Genomic DNA, 19,686 nt, shown 5'->3' on the forward strand with positions numbered 1-19,686 from the left:
ACACATGTAAATCTCACAAATTGTTCCTCTTCCTTTGTTTCTTTATTACACATGTAAATCTCACAAACTGTTCCTCTTCGTTTGTTTATTACACATGTAAATCTCACAAAGTGTTCCTCTTCGTTTCTTTATTACACATGTAAATCTCACAAACTGTTCCTCTTCATTTGTTTCTTTTCTACATATGTAAATCTCACAAACTGTTCCTCTTCGTTTGTTTCTTTTCTACACATGTAAATCTCACAAATTGTTCCTCTTCCTTTGTTTCTTTATTACACATGTAAATCTCACAAACTGTTCCTCTTCGTTTGTTTATTACACATGTAAATCTAACAAACTGTTCCTCTTCGTTTGTTTCTTTATTACACATGTAAATCTCACAAACTGTTCCTCTTCGTTTGTTTCTTTATTACACATGTAAATCTCACAAACTGTTCCTCTTCGTTTGTTTCTTTATTACACATGTAAATCTCACAAATTGTTCCTCTTCATTTGTTTCTTTTCTACATATGTAAATCTCACAAACTGTTCCTCTTCGTTTGTTTCTTTTCTACACATGTAAATCTCACAAAGTGTTCCTCTTCGTTTGTTTCTTTATCACACATGTAAATCTCACAAACTGTTCCTCTTCGTTTGTTTCTTTTCTACACATGTAAATCTCACAAACTGTTCCTCTTCGTTTGTTTCTTTTCTACACATGTAAATCTCACAAACTGTTCCTCTTCGTTTGTTTCTTTTCTACACATGTAAATCTCACAAACTGTTCCTCTTCGTTTGTTTCTTTTCTACACATGTAAATCTCACAAACTGTTCCTCTTCGTTTGTTTCTTTTCTACACATGTAAATCTCACAAACTGTTCCTCTTCGTTTGTTTCTTTTCTACACATGTAAATCTCACAAACTGTTCCTCTTCGTTTGTTTCTTTTCTACACATGTAAATCTCACAAACTGTTCCTCTTCGTTTGTTTCTTTTCTACACATGTAAATCTCACAAACTGTTCCTCTTCGTTTGTTTCTTTTCTACACATGTAAATCTCACAAACTGTTCCTCTTCGTTTGTTTCTTTTCTACACATGTAAATCTCACAAACTGTTCCTCTTCGTTTGTTTCTTTTCTACACATGTAAATCTCACAAACTGTTCCTCTTCGTTTGTTTCTTTTCTACACATGTAAATCTCACAAACTGTTCCTCTTCGTTTGTTTCTTTTCTACACATGTAAATCTCACAAACTGTTCTTCTTCATTTGTTTCTTTTCTACACATGTAAATCTCACAAACTGTTCCTCTTCGTTTGTCTATTTTCTACACATGTAAATCTCACAAACTGTTCCTCTTCGTTTGTCTATTTTCTACACATGTAAATCTCACAAACTGTTCCTCTTCGTTTGTTTCTTTTCTACACATGTAAATCTCACAAACTGTTCCTCTTCGTTTGTTTCTTTTCTACACATGTAAATCTCACAAACTGTTCCTCTTCGTTTGTTTCTTTTCTACACATGTAAATCTCACAAACTGTTCCTCTTCGTTTGTTTCTTTTCTACACATGTAAATCTCACAAATTGTTCCTCTTCGTTTGTTTCTTTTCTACACATGTAAATCTCACAAACTGTTCCTCTTCATTTGTTTCTTTTCTACACATGTAAATCTCACAAACTGTTCCTCTTCGTTTGTTTCTTTTCTACACATGTAAATCTCACAAACTGTTCCTCTTCGTTTGTTTCTTTTCTACACATGTAAATCTCACAAATTGTTCCTCTTCCTTTGTTTCTTTATTAGACATGTAAATCTCACAAACTGTTCCTCTTCATTTGTTTATTACACATGTAAATCTCACAAACTGTTCCTCTTCGTTTGTTTATTACACATGTAAATCTCACAAACTGTTCCTCTTCGTTTGTTTCTTTTCTACACATGTAAATCTCACAAATTGTTCCTCTTCCTTTGTTTCTTTATTACACATGTAAATCTCACAAACTGTTCCTCTTCGTTTGTTTATTACACATGTAAATCTCACAAACTGTTCCTCTTTGTTTGTTTCTTTATTACACATGTAAATCTCACAAACTGTTCCTCTTCATTTGTTTCTTTTCTACATATGTAAATCTCACAAACTGTTCCTCTTCATTTGTTTCTTTTCTACACATGTAAATCTCACAAATTGTTCCTCTTCGTTTGTTTCTTTATCACACATGTAAATCTCACAAACTGTTCCTCTTCGTTTGTTTCTTTTCTACACATGTAAATCTCACAAACTGTTCCTCTTCGTTTGTTTCTTTTCTACACATGTAAATCTCACAAACTGTTCCTCTTCGTTTGTTTCTTTTCTACACATGTAAATCTCACAAACTGTTCCTCTTCGTTTGTTTCTTTTCTACACATGTAAATCTCACAAACTGTTCCTCTTCGTTTGTTTCTTTTCTACACATGTAAATCTCACAAACTGTTCCTCTTCGTTTGTTTCTTTTCTACACATGTAAATCTCACAAACTGTTCCTCTTCGTTTGTTTCTTTTCTACACATGTAAATCTCACAAACTGTTCCTCTTCGTTTGTTTCTTTTCTACACATGTAAATCTCACAAACTGTTCCTCTTCGTTTGTTTCTTTTCTACACATGTAAATCTCACAAACTGTTCTTCTTCATTTGTTTCTTTTCTACACATGTAAATCTCACAAACTGTTCCTCTTCGTTTGTCTATTTTCTACACATGTAAATCTCACAAACTGTTCCTCTTCGTTTGTCTATTTTCTACACATGTAAATCTCACAAACTGTTCCTCTTCGTTTGTTTCTTTTCTACACATGTAAATCTCACAAACTGTTCCTCTTCGTTTGTTTCTTTTCTACACATGTAAATCTCACAAACTGTTCCTCTTCGTTTGTTTCTTTTCTACACATGTAAATCTCACAAACTGTTCCTCTTCGTTTGTTTCTTTTCTACACATGTAAATCTCACAAACTGTTCCTCTTCGTTTGTTTCTTTTCTACACATGTAAATCTCACAAACTGTTCCTCTTCGTTTGTTTCTTTTCTACACATGTAAATCTCACAAATTGTTCCTCTTCGTTTGTTTCTTTTCTACACATGTAAATCTCACAAACTGTTCCTCTTCATTTGTTTCTTTTCTACACATGTAAATCTCACAAACTGTTCCTCTTCGTTTGTTTCTTTTCTACACATGTAAATCTCACAAACTGTTCCTCTTCGTTTGTTTCTTTTCTACACATGTAAATCTCACAAATTGTTCCTCTTCCTTTGTTTCTTTATTAGACATGTAAATCTCACAAACTGTTCCTCTTCATTTGTTTATTACACATGTAAATCTCACAAACTGTTCCTCTTCGTTTGTTTATTACACATGTAAATCTCACAAACTGTTCCTCTTCGTTTGTTTCTTTTCTACACATGTAAATCTCACAAATTGTTCCTCTTCCTTTTTTTCTTTATTACACATGTAAATCTCACAAACTGTTCCTCTTCGTTTGTTTATTACACATGTAAATCTCACAAACTGTTCCTCTTCGTTTGTTTCTTTATTACACATGTAAATCTCACAAACTGTTCCTCTTCATTTGTTTCTTTTCTACATATGTAAATCTCACAAACTGTTCCTCTTCATTTGTTTCTTTTCTACACATGTAAATCTCACAAATTGTTCCTCTTCCTTTGTTTCTTTATTACACATGTAAATCTCACAAATTGTTCCTCTTCCTTTGTTTCTTTATTACACATGTAAATCTCACAAACTGTTCCTCTTCGTTTGTTTATTACACATGTAAATCTCACAAACTGTTCCTCTTCGTTTCTTTATTACACATGTAAATCTCACAAACTGTTCCTCTTCATTTGTTTCTTTTCTACATATGTAAATCTCACAAACTGTTCCTCTTCGTTTGTTTCTTTTCTACACATGTAAATCTCACAAATTGTTCCTCTTCCTTTGTTTCTTTATTACACATGTAAATCTCACAAACTGTTCCTCTTCGTTTGTTTATTACACATGTAAATCTAACAAACTGTTCCTCTTCGTTTGTTTCTTTATTACACATGTAAATCTCACAAACTGTTCCTCTTCGTTTGTTTCTTTATTACACATGTAAATCTCACAAACTGTTCTCTTCGTTTGTTTCTTTATTACACATGTAAATCTCACAAACTGTTCCTCTTCGTTTGTTTCTTTATTACACATGTAAATCTCACAAATTGTTCCTCTTCATTTGTTTCTTTTCTACATATGTAAATCTCACAAACTGTTCCTCTTCGTTTCTTTTCTACACATGTAAATCTCACAAACTGTTCCTCTTCGTTTGTTTCTTTATCACACATGTAAATCTCACAAACTGTTCCTCTTCGTTTGTTTCTTTATTACACATGTAAATCTCACAAACTGTTCCTCTTCGTTTGTTTCTTTATTACACATGTAAATCTCACAAACTGTTCCTCTTCGTTTGTTTCTTTATTACACATGCAAATCTCACAAACTGTTCCTCTTCGTTTGTTTTTTTATTACACATGTAAATCTCACAAATTGTTCCTCTTTGTTTCTTTATTACACATGTAAATCTCACTGTTCCTCTTTGCTTGTTTCTTTATTACACATGTAAATCTCACAAACTGCTCCTCTTCGTTTGTTTCTTCATTACACATGTAAATCTCACAAACTGTTCCTCTTTGTTTGTTTCTTTATTACACATGCAAATCTCACAAACTGTTCCTCTTCGTTTGTTTTTTTATTACACATGTAAATCTCACAAATTGTTCCTCTTCCTTTGTTTCTTTATTACACATGTAAATCTCACTGTTCCTCTTCGTTTGTTTCTTTATTACACATGTAAATCTCACAAACTGCTCCTCTTCGTTTGTTTCTTTATTACACATGTAAATCTCACAAACTTCTCCTCTTCATTTGTTTCTTTTCTACACATGTAAATCTCACAAATTGTTCTTCTTCATTTGTTTCTTTATTACACGTGTAAATCTCACAAATTGTTCCTCTTCTTTTGTTTCTTTATTACACATGTAAATCTCACAAACTTTTCCTCTTCATTTGTTTTTTTTATACACATGTAAATCTCAAAACCTGTTCCTCTTCATTTGTTTCTTTTCTACACAAGTAAATCCCACAAACTGTTCCTCTTCGTTTGTTTCTTTATTACACATGTAAATCTCACAAATTGTTCCTCTTTGTTTGTTTCTTTATTACACATGTAAATCTCACAAACTGTTCCTCTTTGTTTGTTTCTTTATTACACATGTAAATCTCACAAACTGTTCCTCTTCATTTGTTTCTTTTCTACACATGTAAATCTCACAAACTGTTCCTCTTCATTTGTTTCTTTATTACACATGTAGATCTCACAAATTGTTCCTCTTCATTTGTTTCTTTATTACAAATGTAAATCTCACAAATTGTTCCTCTTCATTTGTTTCTTTATTACACATGTAAATCTCACAAACTGTTCCTCTTCATTTGTTTCTTTATTACACATGTAAATCTTACAAATTGTTCCTCTTTGTTTCTTTATTACACATGTAAATCTCACAAACTGCTCCTCTTTGTTTGTTTCTTTATTACACCTGTAAATCTCACAAACTGTAACTCTTAATTTGTTTCTTTTCTACACATGTAAATCTCACAAATTGTTCCTCTTCATTTCTTTTCTACACATGTAAATCTCACAAATTGTTCCTCTTCATTTGTTTTGTAATCTACAGTAAGGTTCCAAAAATATAGTAGATCATGAAATTGCCATCAGTACAATCAATGCAACTTCTGCATACTCTGGTAGACTTAATAAAGTATGAAAACTTGACATGATTTCATTTTAAAGCTGTAATTTTTTCTAGTTACTATACGCCGAGCAAGTTCTTATAGCAAATAGACCCTTGTGCAAGAGGAACACCTATGCCCCTTTTTTAAAGTGAATGTATGATATAATTATCATTATAAACTCATAGACTGGTGAAGCTGTTCTGTGGTTTCAATGGAAGGATAATTATTCATTGGTTTTTTAAATCTGTCATTTTCAGCAACCACAAAAATTAGTACTCGATGATAAATTGTGAATTCTATTAGTAAAAGCAAGTACATGGGTTGAAATTTACCAGTTCTTGAGAATACATGGTTCGCTGTGTGCAAACATTGGCCAATGCATAATACGAGTCCGTCTTTTCCGAGTACCTCAGCAAATGCTTCCTCTCAGTAAGCCATGTATTATATTTTTATTCTTACATGATCAGTTGCTAGGTACATAAATTAGAAACCAGATAATTACAAAATTTATTTGAAAAGGAACAAGAGTCCCTCAAAGGAAATATGATCTAACTATCCAAAAATAATATTCTGGAATTCAAGATGTGACCATTTCTACTTTTAGGTGCCAAGTTTGAAACCATCTCGGCTATTCTTGAATAACAAGATTTTCAAATTTGCTACTAAGAGATAAAGTGGATGTAAGATCAATATTTTCCTTTAAAACAAACTAGACACCATTAGAATACTTGAGGGTGACAACACCATATCGATATGGCCATCCATTCAGGAAAATAACGACAAAATAAAAATATTTTCATTGTGGCAGCTTTATTTGAGGTAAAATCAATGCCATCTTCTATCGGGGCCAAGTAGACCTCATAATTAGTCATCTGGTGAAACTCGATATTCATAAGACTTTGCATTTAAGAGCGGTGATAGCAACGTTTTCAAGATGACTGTAGAGGTGGCCATACTGTATATCAGATTGGCACAATTTTTATTCAAAATCACTTAGACACCATAAAAGTTTCCTGGTGACAACCGCATGGTGACATGACTTTCCATTCAGGAGGAATAGCCATAAGAAGATTTTCGAGATGGCTACTTTGGTGGCCATACTGGATTTCATAATGGTACCAATTTCATTTAGGACCAAGTAGACATCTCAGTGAAAACCCCATTTTATATGACCATCAAGGAGAAGTAGCAATAACAAGATTTTCAAGATGTATGCTGTGGTCACCATCCTGGATGTACAAGCAGAACAGATCTGAACTGCAACCAACTGGGCATCATAACACTTCTGGTGAAAACCCATATCAATCTGTGTTCAGGAGAAGTGATGACAAGATTTTCAGGGTAAGTGCTGTGGGAGCCATATTAGATGTAAGATCAGCACCATTTTCTTTTGGGATCAGCTAGACATTTTTAAGTGGCAATACCATTTTATTGTGACCAACTCTTCAGGAGTAGCAGCATAAGATTTTCAAGATTGCTGCTGTGGCTTTTGGATGTCTGAGCAGTGCTATTTTCAGTTATAACCAACTAGGCCATCACACCAGCCAAATCCTGCAATAATAATGACCTACAAAAAAATCCTGCTCATTAATATTTTATTTTGACAGTAAATCTGTAACAAATTTGTCATATCCTAGTCATGTTATATTTTATGAAATATACCAAGCAGGTGACCATACAAATTACAAATAAAATCTTTACTTTCATCTATTTAAGGAATAAGTTCTGAAAATTACTGAGAAAATCTGTACAAGTGGCACACAAAAAATGTTACTTGTATTTTTCTGTAATTCATCCCTCTGGCTTGAATAAAGTGCCCCCCCCCCTTTTAAAAAACAAGCAGTGGCCTGATAGAAAGGGTGGGAAAACTGAGACATTTTTTAAATATATTATTTTGGTGTCATGTGAGGTGGGCTAATGAATGGGGTGGCCAGTCTTTAGATGTATGTATGTATCTAATACTGTTTTATAACACCTCGGTACAAAAGTGGCTAAGTAGCACCAAAAGTAAGGTTCAACAAATGTAAAAATAAATGGTACAAAAATACTTCCTTCATTTAATGAAGAAAATATTGTTGTGCCATGTATTAATATAAAATTAGATGTAAGATGTTATAAAAACTCTGAAATTTTCCTTCTCTGGCTGAAAGTGTCAAGTCTGTAAATGTTTTACAAGATTACATACACTAGAAAAAAATGAAGGGCTTAAAAAAGCCAATTTTACAAAAGTTACCTTTGTCAAATAAGAGCTTTGAAGGATGTTTGCAATATATTAGAATACAGCATTTGAAGGATGTTTGCATTATATTAGAATACAGCATTTGAAGGATGTTTGCAATATATTAGAATACAGCATTTGAAGGATGTTTGCGATATATTAGAATACAACAAAGTATTGATACAAAAAAATTGGCATATTTCTTTGCATAGCTTTTAATCCTGGTCTGTAACGAGGCTTGATTGTCCTTTTGGTTTTCCAGCACATCAACAATTTGTAGATCATACCTTGCCAAGGTAAGTGAAGTGAAGTGCCATACCAATACAATGGTGAAAATCAACCTGTTTCCTTCTGACCAGGAGTCCTGCACTTTACATCGAGCCACCTGTACAACCAAGGCTGTTTATTTTCACAAACATGTCTTCTCATTAAATCATGTATCCATAATAACCTTAGGTTCAATCCTAGGTTTGTGTATGTGTGTGTGTGATTTGGATTTTTATGGCAGCTTTAACAATTTTTCATTCATACTGCTACAATGTCTGCAGTGTCGCAGTTTAGTGTGATGTCTAGCACTGGGGCATCATGCCCCACCCAGTCACGTTATCCTGACAACAGACCAACCAGTACTAACACTAATCTTTTAATGCTAAGCACCAAGCAAGGCAGCTGCTTGTACCATTTCCATAAGTCTTTGGTATGACTGTGCGGCTTCAAACCTGCAACCTGCCACATCCGAAGTGGACACTTTAACACTTAGGCACTGGAGAAGCCCAATCTTAGGTTCCAGCTGCTGCAATAATGCCTGGTGAATTATCTCAGGGTGATGATTTCATACAGTTTTTCAAGTTTATTCCACCTCAATTTCATGAATTGTTAGTATAATCAACTCTCGCTACAATGACATTCATTACAACAAAATCAAATTCTAACACCAAAATTATTGGTACAAATGCGGTCAACTGTAAATTTGGTCTTCAAAGAATATTCAGCTTTGAACTTTGACAACAATTTCCCAACAACAAACTGTTACCTTTATATACTCCTTGCAAACACATCATTCCTTGGGATTTGAAGTCACAGGATAGAAAATGTTGATGTTGATGTGGGGTTTAACGCCATTTTTCAGCACACGATAGGCTATACATGGCAGCCAGAATTAATGGTGGAGGAAGAACCCACAGGATAGATAATATGTTTATTATTTTAGTACTAGATGTCTTTTTAATGTAGGACAATCTGCACGAGATTTAAATGACAATTTTAGATCTGAAGTACAGATTTTTATTTCTCATTCTTCTCGCATGCTAACAACAATAAAACAATGCAGATTCTTCAAATTTAAGGAATGAATTTTTAATGACAGATTCATGACAAAATGGCTGGTAACAAAGCTTGGTTATCAGAATGAAAGTAGCTGTACAAGGTTTGCATAATAACCTCTGAATTTTCAACTTTCACCACTGAAAAATCTTACATTAACCCATGGATGTGTGTGCATGTGACATGCCCTGGAAAAAATCATTTCAATTAAACTTTTTATAGAAATTTCTGTAATTAAATAAAATATCTTTAAAGCACATTGGTTTGTTTTAATTACTGAATTTTAACCAATATTCTGTTCCAACATATGAAGATTTTACAAAATGGTTCCATTCTGGGTGTGCAATATGGAAACTGAATGCTATCAAAAATGTATGACTAAATGAGTATGATATAAAATTAAATACCAAACAATTCTTTCATTTGTTGAATGACAATGACATAATAACAACAAAATGATGACAATGTTGATCTAACAACATAACTTCCTGTCCTGACTTGTGTTTTAATGTAATTTATGCACAATTTGGACAATGAAAAATAAGAAGACCTTTCTTGATAAAAAATATTCTATAATTCATTCATGAACACAGCCTTACATCAACACAGCCTTACATCAACACACTGTGCACCAATAACAAAGATGGGGAAAAATCTAATAAATTTGTAGAGAACTGGAATTCTACTGACTTCCTCTCCTTAATAAAAATTTTAAAAACCAATACTGGTTTTGTTCACTAGTGACAAACTTCAATTTTTATACAGCTGCAAAAGTATAACTAGCCTGAAATTGCAAAAGTATAACAGGCTTAAAATGAGAGTGATTTTAGAATAAAGAAAGGTTTAAACACATCAGATTAAAATCATGATATCTGACACGAAAGATCTGAAAGGCACAGAAGTTCATATTTTGCTGACTCTGCAACATTCATTTATTTTTAGCAGCCTTTCAGATAGAGCTTGCAATTTGGTGTCAAAACAAGTTATCATAAGTAATGACAAGTTACCAGTGATGTTTTTTATTTTCATAAATATGAAAGCTTTATTTTGATTGGTGATCATATGCTAAACAGAACATGACCTCGTATTGGTACCAATCAGACCTTGACCGAATCAGATTGTATTTCCATGAAAAAGGGAATAAAATTAAAGATAAACATAGCTTATTGTCTGTTTTAAAAACAACCTCAAAGAAATGGTATGCACATTACCGGCTGGTTTTGTTTTGCTTGTAAGATTAAATGGACAAAGACGAAATGCAAACGCTCATTGTACTGTCGAAGTTCTTAAGTAAAAAATGTGTACAATTAAAGTTACAAACTCCTTGATCTAATTCATCCTTAATGCGATAAGAATCGGATAACAGCAAATCATGTGTTCCGTATTCCAAGTGCTTGTTCAAGCTCCATCCTTCTCTGCTGAACCTGGAGAATAAAAAAGAGAAAATATTAAACCGGCATTTACTGCCAAAATCAATTTCAGTCTGATAAACCATACATACTTGATTAAGAGTCAAGTCCAATGGAAAAAAATCAGACCATGATCTGCCATCGCACAAGATGCTGGCAGATCAGTCTAGTGATTATTCTACTGATTATTCCTATTACACTGCACAGATCTGGGTCTACTGATTATTCCTATTACACTGCACATATCTGGGTCTACTGATTATTCCTATTACACTGCACAGATCTGGGTCTACTGATTATTTCTATTACACTGCATAGATCTGGGTCTACTGATTATTCCTATTACACTGCACAGATCTGGGTCTACTGATTATTCCTATTACCTTGCACAGTTCTGGGTCTACTGATTATTCCTATTACACTGCACAGATCTGGGTCTGTGCAGTTTGTAGTTGGACTCGACATATAAGCAAGTATATATAGTAATAAACCTGTTCATCAATACAGTTCTTCAAATGATATTCTAAATACTAAAATCCTCTAAGAGTGTCCATTGGAGTCCATGTTGTAGATCAAAAATTAGTGTATTTTCGTTGATTACATAACTCAACTTTAACTAGTCTCCAATAGCCACTGTAAGCATTACCATGAAGAAAATTAATTCAAACCAAAGTGATCTTGGCCCGTTTTTGGTGCTAAACCACCTAACTACATAACTACCCACTCACCCACATACCTATTGTGACTGGGGATAAATAACATGAAACAAAAAAAAAAATGACAGAAACATTTCTTTCTATGATATCAAAGGAGAGGTAATATAACGAGCTGATAAAAAAAAATTATTTTTGCACTATTCTGTTAAAAATCATTGTTCTTAAAATATAAAAATTTTAAAAGGTGAAAGTCATAGACTTGAAATAACCTTGGAGTGACAGCCAACAGACAAACATAGTTCTTGTCATTAAATGCAGGAGATGGACATAAAATAACACGTATTGTGACTGTGCTTTCTGTAGACTTAGTTATCCTTTGTGTATATCCAATCCAGCAATCTGTGCTTCTGTAGTTTTTGGTATTATTAATGTGTGTCTAACCCAGCAAATCTGTGCTTCTGTAGTTTTTGGTATCCTTTATGTCTATTCAATCCAGCAATCTGTACTTCTGTAGTTTATGGTATTCTTTATGTATATTCAATCCAGCAATCTGTGCTTCCTGTAGTTTTTGGTATTCTTTACGTATATTGAACCCAGCAATCTGTGCTTTATCTAGTTTTTTTTAGTTTACTTATGTCTGTTCAATCCAGCAATCTGTGCTTCTGTAGTTATTGGTATTATTTGTATTATTTATGTGTATCCAACCCAGCAATATGTGCTTTCTGTAGCTGCAGGTATACTTTATGCATGTCCAATCTAGTAATCTGCACATTAAAATGTATGTCAACTACACCTTTATTTAAAAATTCAAATTATTTAAATCTTACCTTCCCATAGAAATATCGACACACTGCCTCCTGTGACCATGGCTGATAATAGTAATTGGCAAGCCTCTCTTCTTCTGGGTTTCCTGCCACATCAGTCATTGTCTGAAATACAAAACGTGAACACATAATAGAAATATATTTTTACTAGCAAATCTCCACGATTTATTACCATTTTCCTTCCTTTGTAGAGAAGTGGCTCCCTTGATGTTGTTGTAGTTTCTGCGAGCATACAGTATGGTAAGATAGTGTCATAATGGAATCTACTGACTGATCTGATAGTACTGATCTGATATATCTACATCACTGATGGTGATATCAGGTGTACAACTATGATAAAATTAAGTCCCTGATGTTTTCAGCAAGAAAATTAAGTTCAAACTCTGGACCTTAAAATCAGAAATTAGAGTACAGCTAAAACAATGAAATTTAGCAAAGATGAAGCAGGACCCAAGTGAAGAAAATCCTGCAAGTTTTATGATGCTATGTTTTTCCAAGTAAAGTCACAGACCATCCAAGTTTTCAAAGCTTTAGTTTCTTGCTCAAAAAACTTCATGAGCACAAGAATACAGATCAGGCCCTGAAGTCATATAACTGTCTGACAGTATTAGGCCCAAGAGTCACATACTGTCTGACAAGAATACAGGATTAGGCCCAAGAGCCACATTTCTGTCTGACAAGAATACAGGATTAGGCCCTGAAGTAACAGAATGTCTTACAAGAATACATGATTAGGCCCATGAGTCACACAGCTGTCTGACAAGAAAATAGGATCAGACCCTTCAGACACCTAACCATCTCACAAGAATACAGATCTGAACCTTGAGTCACCTGTCTGACAAGAATACAGGATCAGGCCATGGAGTCACCTGTCTGACAAGAATGATCAGGCCATGGAGTCACCTAACTGTCTGACAAGAATACAGGATCAGGCCATGGAGTCACCTGTCTGACAAGAATACAGGATCAGGCCATGGAGTCACCTAACTGTCAGACAAGAATACAGGATCAGGCCATGGAGTCACCTAACTGTCAGACAAGAATACAGGATCAGGCCATGGAGTCACCTAACTGTCTGACAAGAATGATCAGGCCATGGAGTCACCCAACTGTCTGACAAGAATACAGGATCAGGCCATGGAGTCACATAACTGTCTGACAAGAATACAGGATCAGGCCATGGAGTCACCTAACTGCCTGACAAGAATGATCAGGCCATGGAGTCACATAATTGTCTGACAAGAAAAAAAAAGGATCAGGCTCAAGAATCAAATAAGTGATTTCACATATCAAACTTGAGAATCAACATTAAAAATTGTTTTAGCGTTTAATTACAAACTCAGACTTCAACATTTAAAATTGTTTTAGAGTTTATCATTATCCTTGTCATTTTGCTGAATATACAAAGAATATATGGAGAGTTTCATGGCACACAGAAGACTAAAGTTTTGAAATATGAGTATGAGTTTATTTAATCTTCACATTCAGATAGTTTTAGGACAATGGGGACCAGAGCAGTTGCTGAATCCACCAATCTTTGATACTTGTGCTGGTGCAGGTATTGGGACTAAAACCAGGCTACATTATATAACGGATACAGTTTTGACACTATTATGGCAGATGGTAGTGGCTTCTACTGTACAACCTGTTCCATGCTGGAATTTTCAACATGGCTGATACAAGCACTATATCCATATTGCAAAGAAGATTTCTTGTAAAACCGCCGTCTTCCAAACATACAAAATACTTGGCTTTTAAAATACGTACATTTAGTGAGCAACAAGCAAAGAGTATATTCTAAATAAATTTCAGTAAAAGAAAGAAATTCTATGTCCATAAACTATAGATCTAAAACTCTGTAAAATTATCTGCCCTGGCTACTCTATGAATAAAATCATGGATGCATGATTTTCTTGCAATTAGCTATTTTGACTGACATCTTTTTTCCTGTTCACAGCTTTATTAATTGAGCTAATGACCATCCTCTGAAAATATGCCTCATGTTTTTTTAACCTGGTCATGATGCCTACATAGTTGTAAGGGAATGTCTCAATTACAGCATCAATCAGTCTCAATACCTTGAGATCTCGAGTCTGTGAAATGAGCCAGTTGTTGATGAACTCCTGTGGATCTTTGGCAAAGCTGAGGAAGAACTCCCTGTTGGTTTTCAACTGGTTGATGGTTTCCACAGTGTCATGAATCTGGAAGGAAACAAAAATGGATAATTCAGGTCTCTCTTGCATGATGCACTTAAAATTGTCTTCCTCAAATTTTTTTCTTAAACAGGTTTATGACTGCCTAAGCTGTCATGACATTTGCCAAAACATTCAGGTGACACACAATATTAAATATACTTCTAAATCTTAGATTCTTCTCAGGAAATTAAAATAATTAATTCTCTAAAATAAATTAATAGCACTGTAATCAGTACAAAATATGAGCACTGGTAGGGCCCCAACATGGACTCTCTGTTAAGTACTGGACTTGGATTGACAACAAAAATGCATCAACTTGTCACACATTTATGTATAGCATTGTTTTGCTTAACACTCCAATTTGTCTGAAACCTTCACTAAGGAATTGAGTCAGAAAAATACATTTTTAAGAAGTCATGGCCGTCTATAATGAGATATCTGAATTGGACTGCACCTCAAGCATGTGACAGCAAGATGAGAGACTTGTTGTTGTTGTTGGGTTTAACGCCATTTTTCAGCACAAGATAGGCTATACATGGTGGCCAGTGTAACTGGTGGAGGAAGAACCCTGGAAAACCCTGGAAAGAACCACTGACCTATGAAAAGCTACTGGAAGGCTTTCTCATGTACCCATGTTAGCCTAGCCTGAGACTCAAACTCACACAGACAGGTGAGATGGCAGAAATCCATAATGATGAGCACTTTGGACCACTTGGGTCCTCAAGATGAGAGAGTGCAGTACACTTTTATTAGCTGCAGTTGTGGAAAGCCAGTCAACATGGTAAACTTATAATGGGGTCAGTTTTGTGTTGTCCATTAGATCCTGCCAGAATTTTAGAGCTGATGAGTGCATTGTTGATTTTTTGAATATACTTGCAAGGAATACTTTTTTAGTAACTAATTTATGGGCTATCCTTGCTGCATCCATGCAAGCAAGTGCATGATGGTGAGCTAAAGAGTGCATCTCATGCAAGTATGATGATGAAGTCTTCACAGAATTTGTTATGCTATTATTCTTCCCTATTGTAACAGAAGCTCTATACCATACACATTTTCCAGGGAAATCCTATTCAAATCTAACTTGGCAAGGAGTAGTACAGTTATATTGGATGCAGATACACTGATTAGTTTCCCCAAAATAAATCTTAGTATCCCAAAAAGAATTCTTCAATTCACCATGTTTCAAATATAAAACAAAGAATAAAGTATTTCTGCATTTATATATCAGTGGCCTCATCTGGCATAATCCCAACAGCCAACCATCCTTCAGTTATCATGTTAAATTCAGCAAGCTCAGTTCATTCAAAGACTGAACAGTTTGATAGTGTAAGTATTAAAAAAGGGTTTCATCTGCTTTTTTGCAGCATGGTTGAAAATTTCCAGTGTTTTTCCATATGCAATATAGCTAGCCAACACATCATTTCCTAAAATTCACATTGTCTATGCTACTGGCATGCATTACCATGGCTGATTTCCTGAAATTCACATTATTCATGCTACTGGCATGCATTACCATGGCTGATTTCCTGAAATTCACATTGTCCATGCTACTGGCATGCATTACCATCACTGATTTCCTGAAATTCACATTGTCCATGCTACTGGCATGCATTACCATGGCTGATTTCCTGAAAATTCACATTGTCCATGCTACTGGCTGGCATTACCATGGCCGATTTCCTGAAATTCACATTGTCCATGCTACTGGCAGGCATTACCATCACTGATTTCCTGAAATTCACATTGTCCATGCTACTGGCATGCATTACCATGGCTGATTTCCTGAAATTCACATTGTCCATGCTACTGGCATGCATTACCATCACTGATTTCCTGAAATTCACATTGTCCATGCTACTGGCTGGCATTACCATGGCTGATTTCCTGAAATTCACATTGTCCATGCTACTGGCATGCATTACCATCACTGATTTCCTGAAATTCACATTGTCCATGCTACTGGCATGCATTACCATGGCTGATTTCCTGAAATTCACATTATTCATGCTAGTGGCATGCATTACCATGGCTGATTTCCTGAAATTCACATTATTCATGCTACTGGCATGCATTACCATGGCTGATTTCCTGAAATTCACATTGTCCATGCTACTGGCATGCATTACCATCACTGATTTCCTGAAATTCACATTGTCCATGCTACTGGCATGCATTACCATCACTGATTTCCTGAAATTCACATTGTCCATGCTACTGGCAGGCATTACCATGGCTGATTTCCTGAAATTCACATTGTCCATGCTACTGGCATGCATTACCATCACTGATTTCCTGAAATTCACATTGTCCATGCTACTGGCAGGCATTACCATGGCTGATTTCCTGAAATTCACATTATTCATGCTACTGGCATGCATTACCATGGCTGATTTCCTGAAATTCACATTATTCATGCTACTGGCATGCATTACCATAGCTGATTTCCTGAAATTCACATTGTCCATGCTACTGGCATGCATTACCATCACTGATTTCCTGAAATTCACATTGTCCATGCTAATGGCATGCATTACCATGGCTGATTTCCTGAAATTCACATTATTCATGCTATTGGCATGCATTACCATGGCTGATTACCTAAAATTCACATTGTCCATGCTATTGGCATGCATTACCATGGCTAATTTCCTGAAATTCACATTGTCCATGCTACTGGCAGGCATTACCATGGCTGATTTCCTGAAATTCACATTGTCCATGCTACTGGCAGGCATTACCATGGCTGATTTCCTGAAATTCACATTATTCATGCTACTGGCATGCATTACCATGGCTGATTTCCTGAAATTCACATTATTCATGCTACTGGCATGCATTACCATAGCTGATTTCCTGAAATTCACATTGTCCATGCTACTGGCATGCATTACCATCACTGATTTCCTGAAATTCACATTGTCCATGCTAATGGCATGCATTACCATGGCTGATTTCCTGAAATTCACATTATTCATGCTATTGGCATGCATTACCATGGCTGATTACCTAAAATTCACATTGTCCATGCTATTGGCATGCATTACCATGGCTAATTTCCTGAAATTCACATTGTCCATGCTACTGGCAGGCATTACCATGGCTGATTTCCTGAAATTCACATTGTCCATGCTACTGGCAGGCATTACCATGGATGATTTCCTGAAATTCACATTGTCCATGCTTCTGGCATGCATTACCATGGCTGACTTCCTGAAATTCACATTGTCCATGCTACTGGCATGCATTACCATAGCTGATTTCCTGAAATTCACATTGTCCATGCTTCTGGCATGCATTGCCATGGCTGATGTGATTTCCTGAAATTCACATTGTCCATGCTTCTGGCAGGCATGCATTGCCATGGCTGATTTCCTGAAATTCACATTGTCCATGCTTCTGGCATGCATTGCCATGGCTGATTTCCTGAAATTCATATTGTCCATGCTTCTGGCAGGCATGCATTGCCATGGCTGATTTCCTGAAATTCACATTGTCCATGTTTCTGGCATGCATAACCATGGCTGATTTCCTGAAATTCACATTGTCCATGCTTCTGGCAGGCATTATCATGGCTGATTTCCTGAAATTCACATTGTCCATGCTTCTGGCAGGCATTACCATGGCTGATTTCCTGAAATTCACATTGTCCATGCTACTGGCAGGCATTACCATGGCTGATTTCCTGAAATTCACATTGTCCATGCATCTGACAGGCATGCATTGCCATGGCTGATTTCCTGAAATTCACGTTGTCCATGCTACTGGCATGCATTACCATCGCTGATTTCCCGAAATTCACATTGTCCATGCTACTGGCATGCATTACCATGGCTGATTTCCTGAAATTCACATTGTCCATGCTACTGGCATGCATTACCATGGCTGATTTACTGAAATTCACATTGTCCATGCTACTGGCAGGCATTACCATGGCTGATTTCCTGAAATTCACATTGTCCATGCTACTGGCATGCATTACCATGGCTGATTTCCTGAAATTCACATTGTCCATGCTACTGGCATGCATTACCATGGCTGATTTCCTGAAATTCACATTGTCCATGCTACTGGCATGCATTACCATGGCTGATTTCCTGAAATTCACATTGTCCATGCTACTGGCATGCATTACCATGGCTGATTTCCTGAAATTCACATTATTCATGCTACTGGCATGCATTACCATGGCTGATTTCCTGAAATTCACATTGTCCACGCTACTGGCAGGCATTACCATCACTAATTTCCTGAACTTCACATTGTCCATGCTAATGGCATGCATTACCATGGCTGATTTCCTGAAATTCACATTATTCATGCTACTAGCATGCATTACCATGGCTGATTTCCTGAAATTCACATTATTCATGCTACTGGCATGCATTACCATGGCTGATTTCCTGAAATTCACATTGTCCATGCTACTGGCCGGCATTACCATGGCTGATTTCCTAAAATTCACATTGTCCATGCTATTGGCATGCATTACCATGGCTGATTTCCTGAAATTCACATTGTCCATGCTTCTGGCAGGCATTACCATGGCTGATTTCCTGAAATTCACATTGTCCATGCTACTGGCAGGCATTACCATGGCTGATTTCCTGAAATTCACGTTGTCCATGCTTCTGGCATGCATTGCCATGGCTGATTTCCTGAAATTCACATTGTCCATGCTACTGGCAGGCATTACCATGGATGATTTCCTGAAATTCACGTTGTCCATGCTTCTGACATGCATTACCATGGCTGATGTGATTTCCTGAAATTCACATTGTCCATGCTTCTGGCAGGCATGCATTGCCATGGCTGATTTCCTGAAATTCACATTGTCCATGCTTCTGGCATGTATTACCATGGCTGATTTCCTGAAATTCACATTGTCCATGCTTCTGGCATGCATTGCCATGGCTGATTTCCTGAAATTCACATTGTCCATGCTTCTGGCAGGCATGCATTGCCATGGCTGATTTCCTGAAATTCACACTGTCCATGCTTCTGGCATGCATAACCATGGCTGATTTCCTGAAATTCACATTGTCCATGTTTCTGGCATGCATAACCATAGCTGATTTCCTGAAATTCACATTGTCCATACTTCTGGCATGCATTACCATGGCTGATTTCCTGAAATTCACATTGTCCATGCATCTGGCAGGCATGCATTGCCATGGCTGATTTCCTGAAATTCACATTGTCCATGCTTCTGGCATGCATTACCATGGCTGATTTCCTGAAATTCACATTGTCCATCTCCTGGCATGCATTGCCATGGCTGATTTCCTGAAAT

General features: G+C 35.9%; 1 protein-coding gene across 2 annotated transcripts in view; it reads right to left on the reverse strand.

The window, feature by feature from the left end:
• Positions 1-9,259: 9,259 nt before the first annotated feature.
• Positions 9,260-19,686, reverse strand: part of LOC149776322 (SWI/SNF-related matrix-associated actin-dependent regulator of chromatin subfamily D member 1-like) — a 135,194-nt gene continuing 124,767 nt past the window's right edge. For both annotated transcript variants that reach the window (XM_089942817.1, XM_089942816.1), the window contains 3 exons: positions 14,280-14,402; positions 12,205-12,306; positions 9,260-10,736 (listed from right to left, as the gene is read on the reverse strand). In XM_089942817.1, coding sequence (XP_089798943.1) covers positions 10,683-10,736; positions 12,205-12,306; positions 14,280-14,402 — 279 coding nt within the window. In that variant the 3' untranslated portion in view covers positions 9,260-10,682. The remainder of the gene's footprint in view (positions 10,737-12,204; positions 12,307-14,279; positions 14,403-19,686) is intronic.

The sequence above is a fragment of the Sinohyriopsis cumingii genome, chromosome 18 (assembly GCF_028554795.1).
Source record: "Sinohyriopsis cumingii isolate HCF-2022 chromosome 18, ASM2855479v2, whole genome shotgun sequence".
Lineage (NCBI taxonomy): Eukaryota > Metazoa > Mollusca > Bivalvia > Unionida > Unionidae > Sinohyriopsis > Sinohyriopsis cumingii.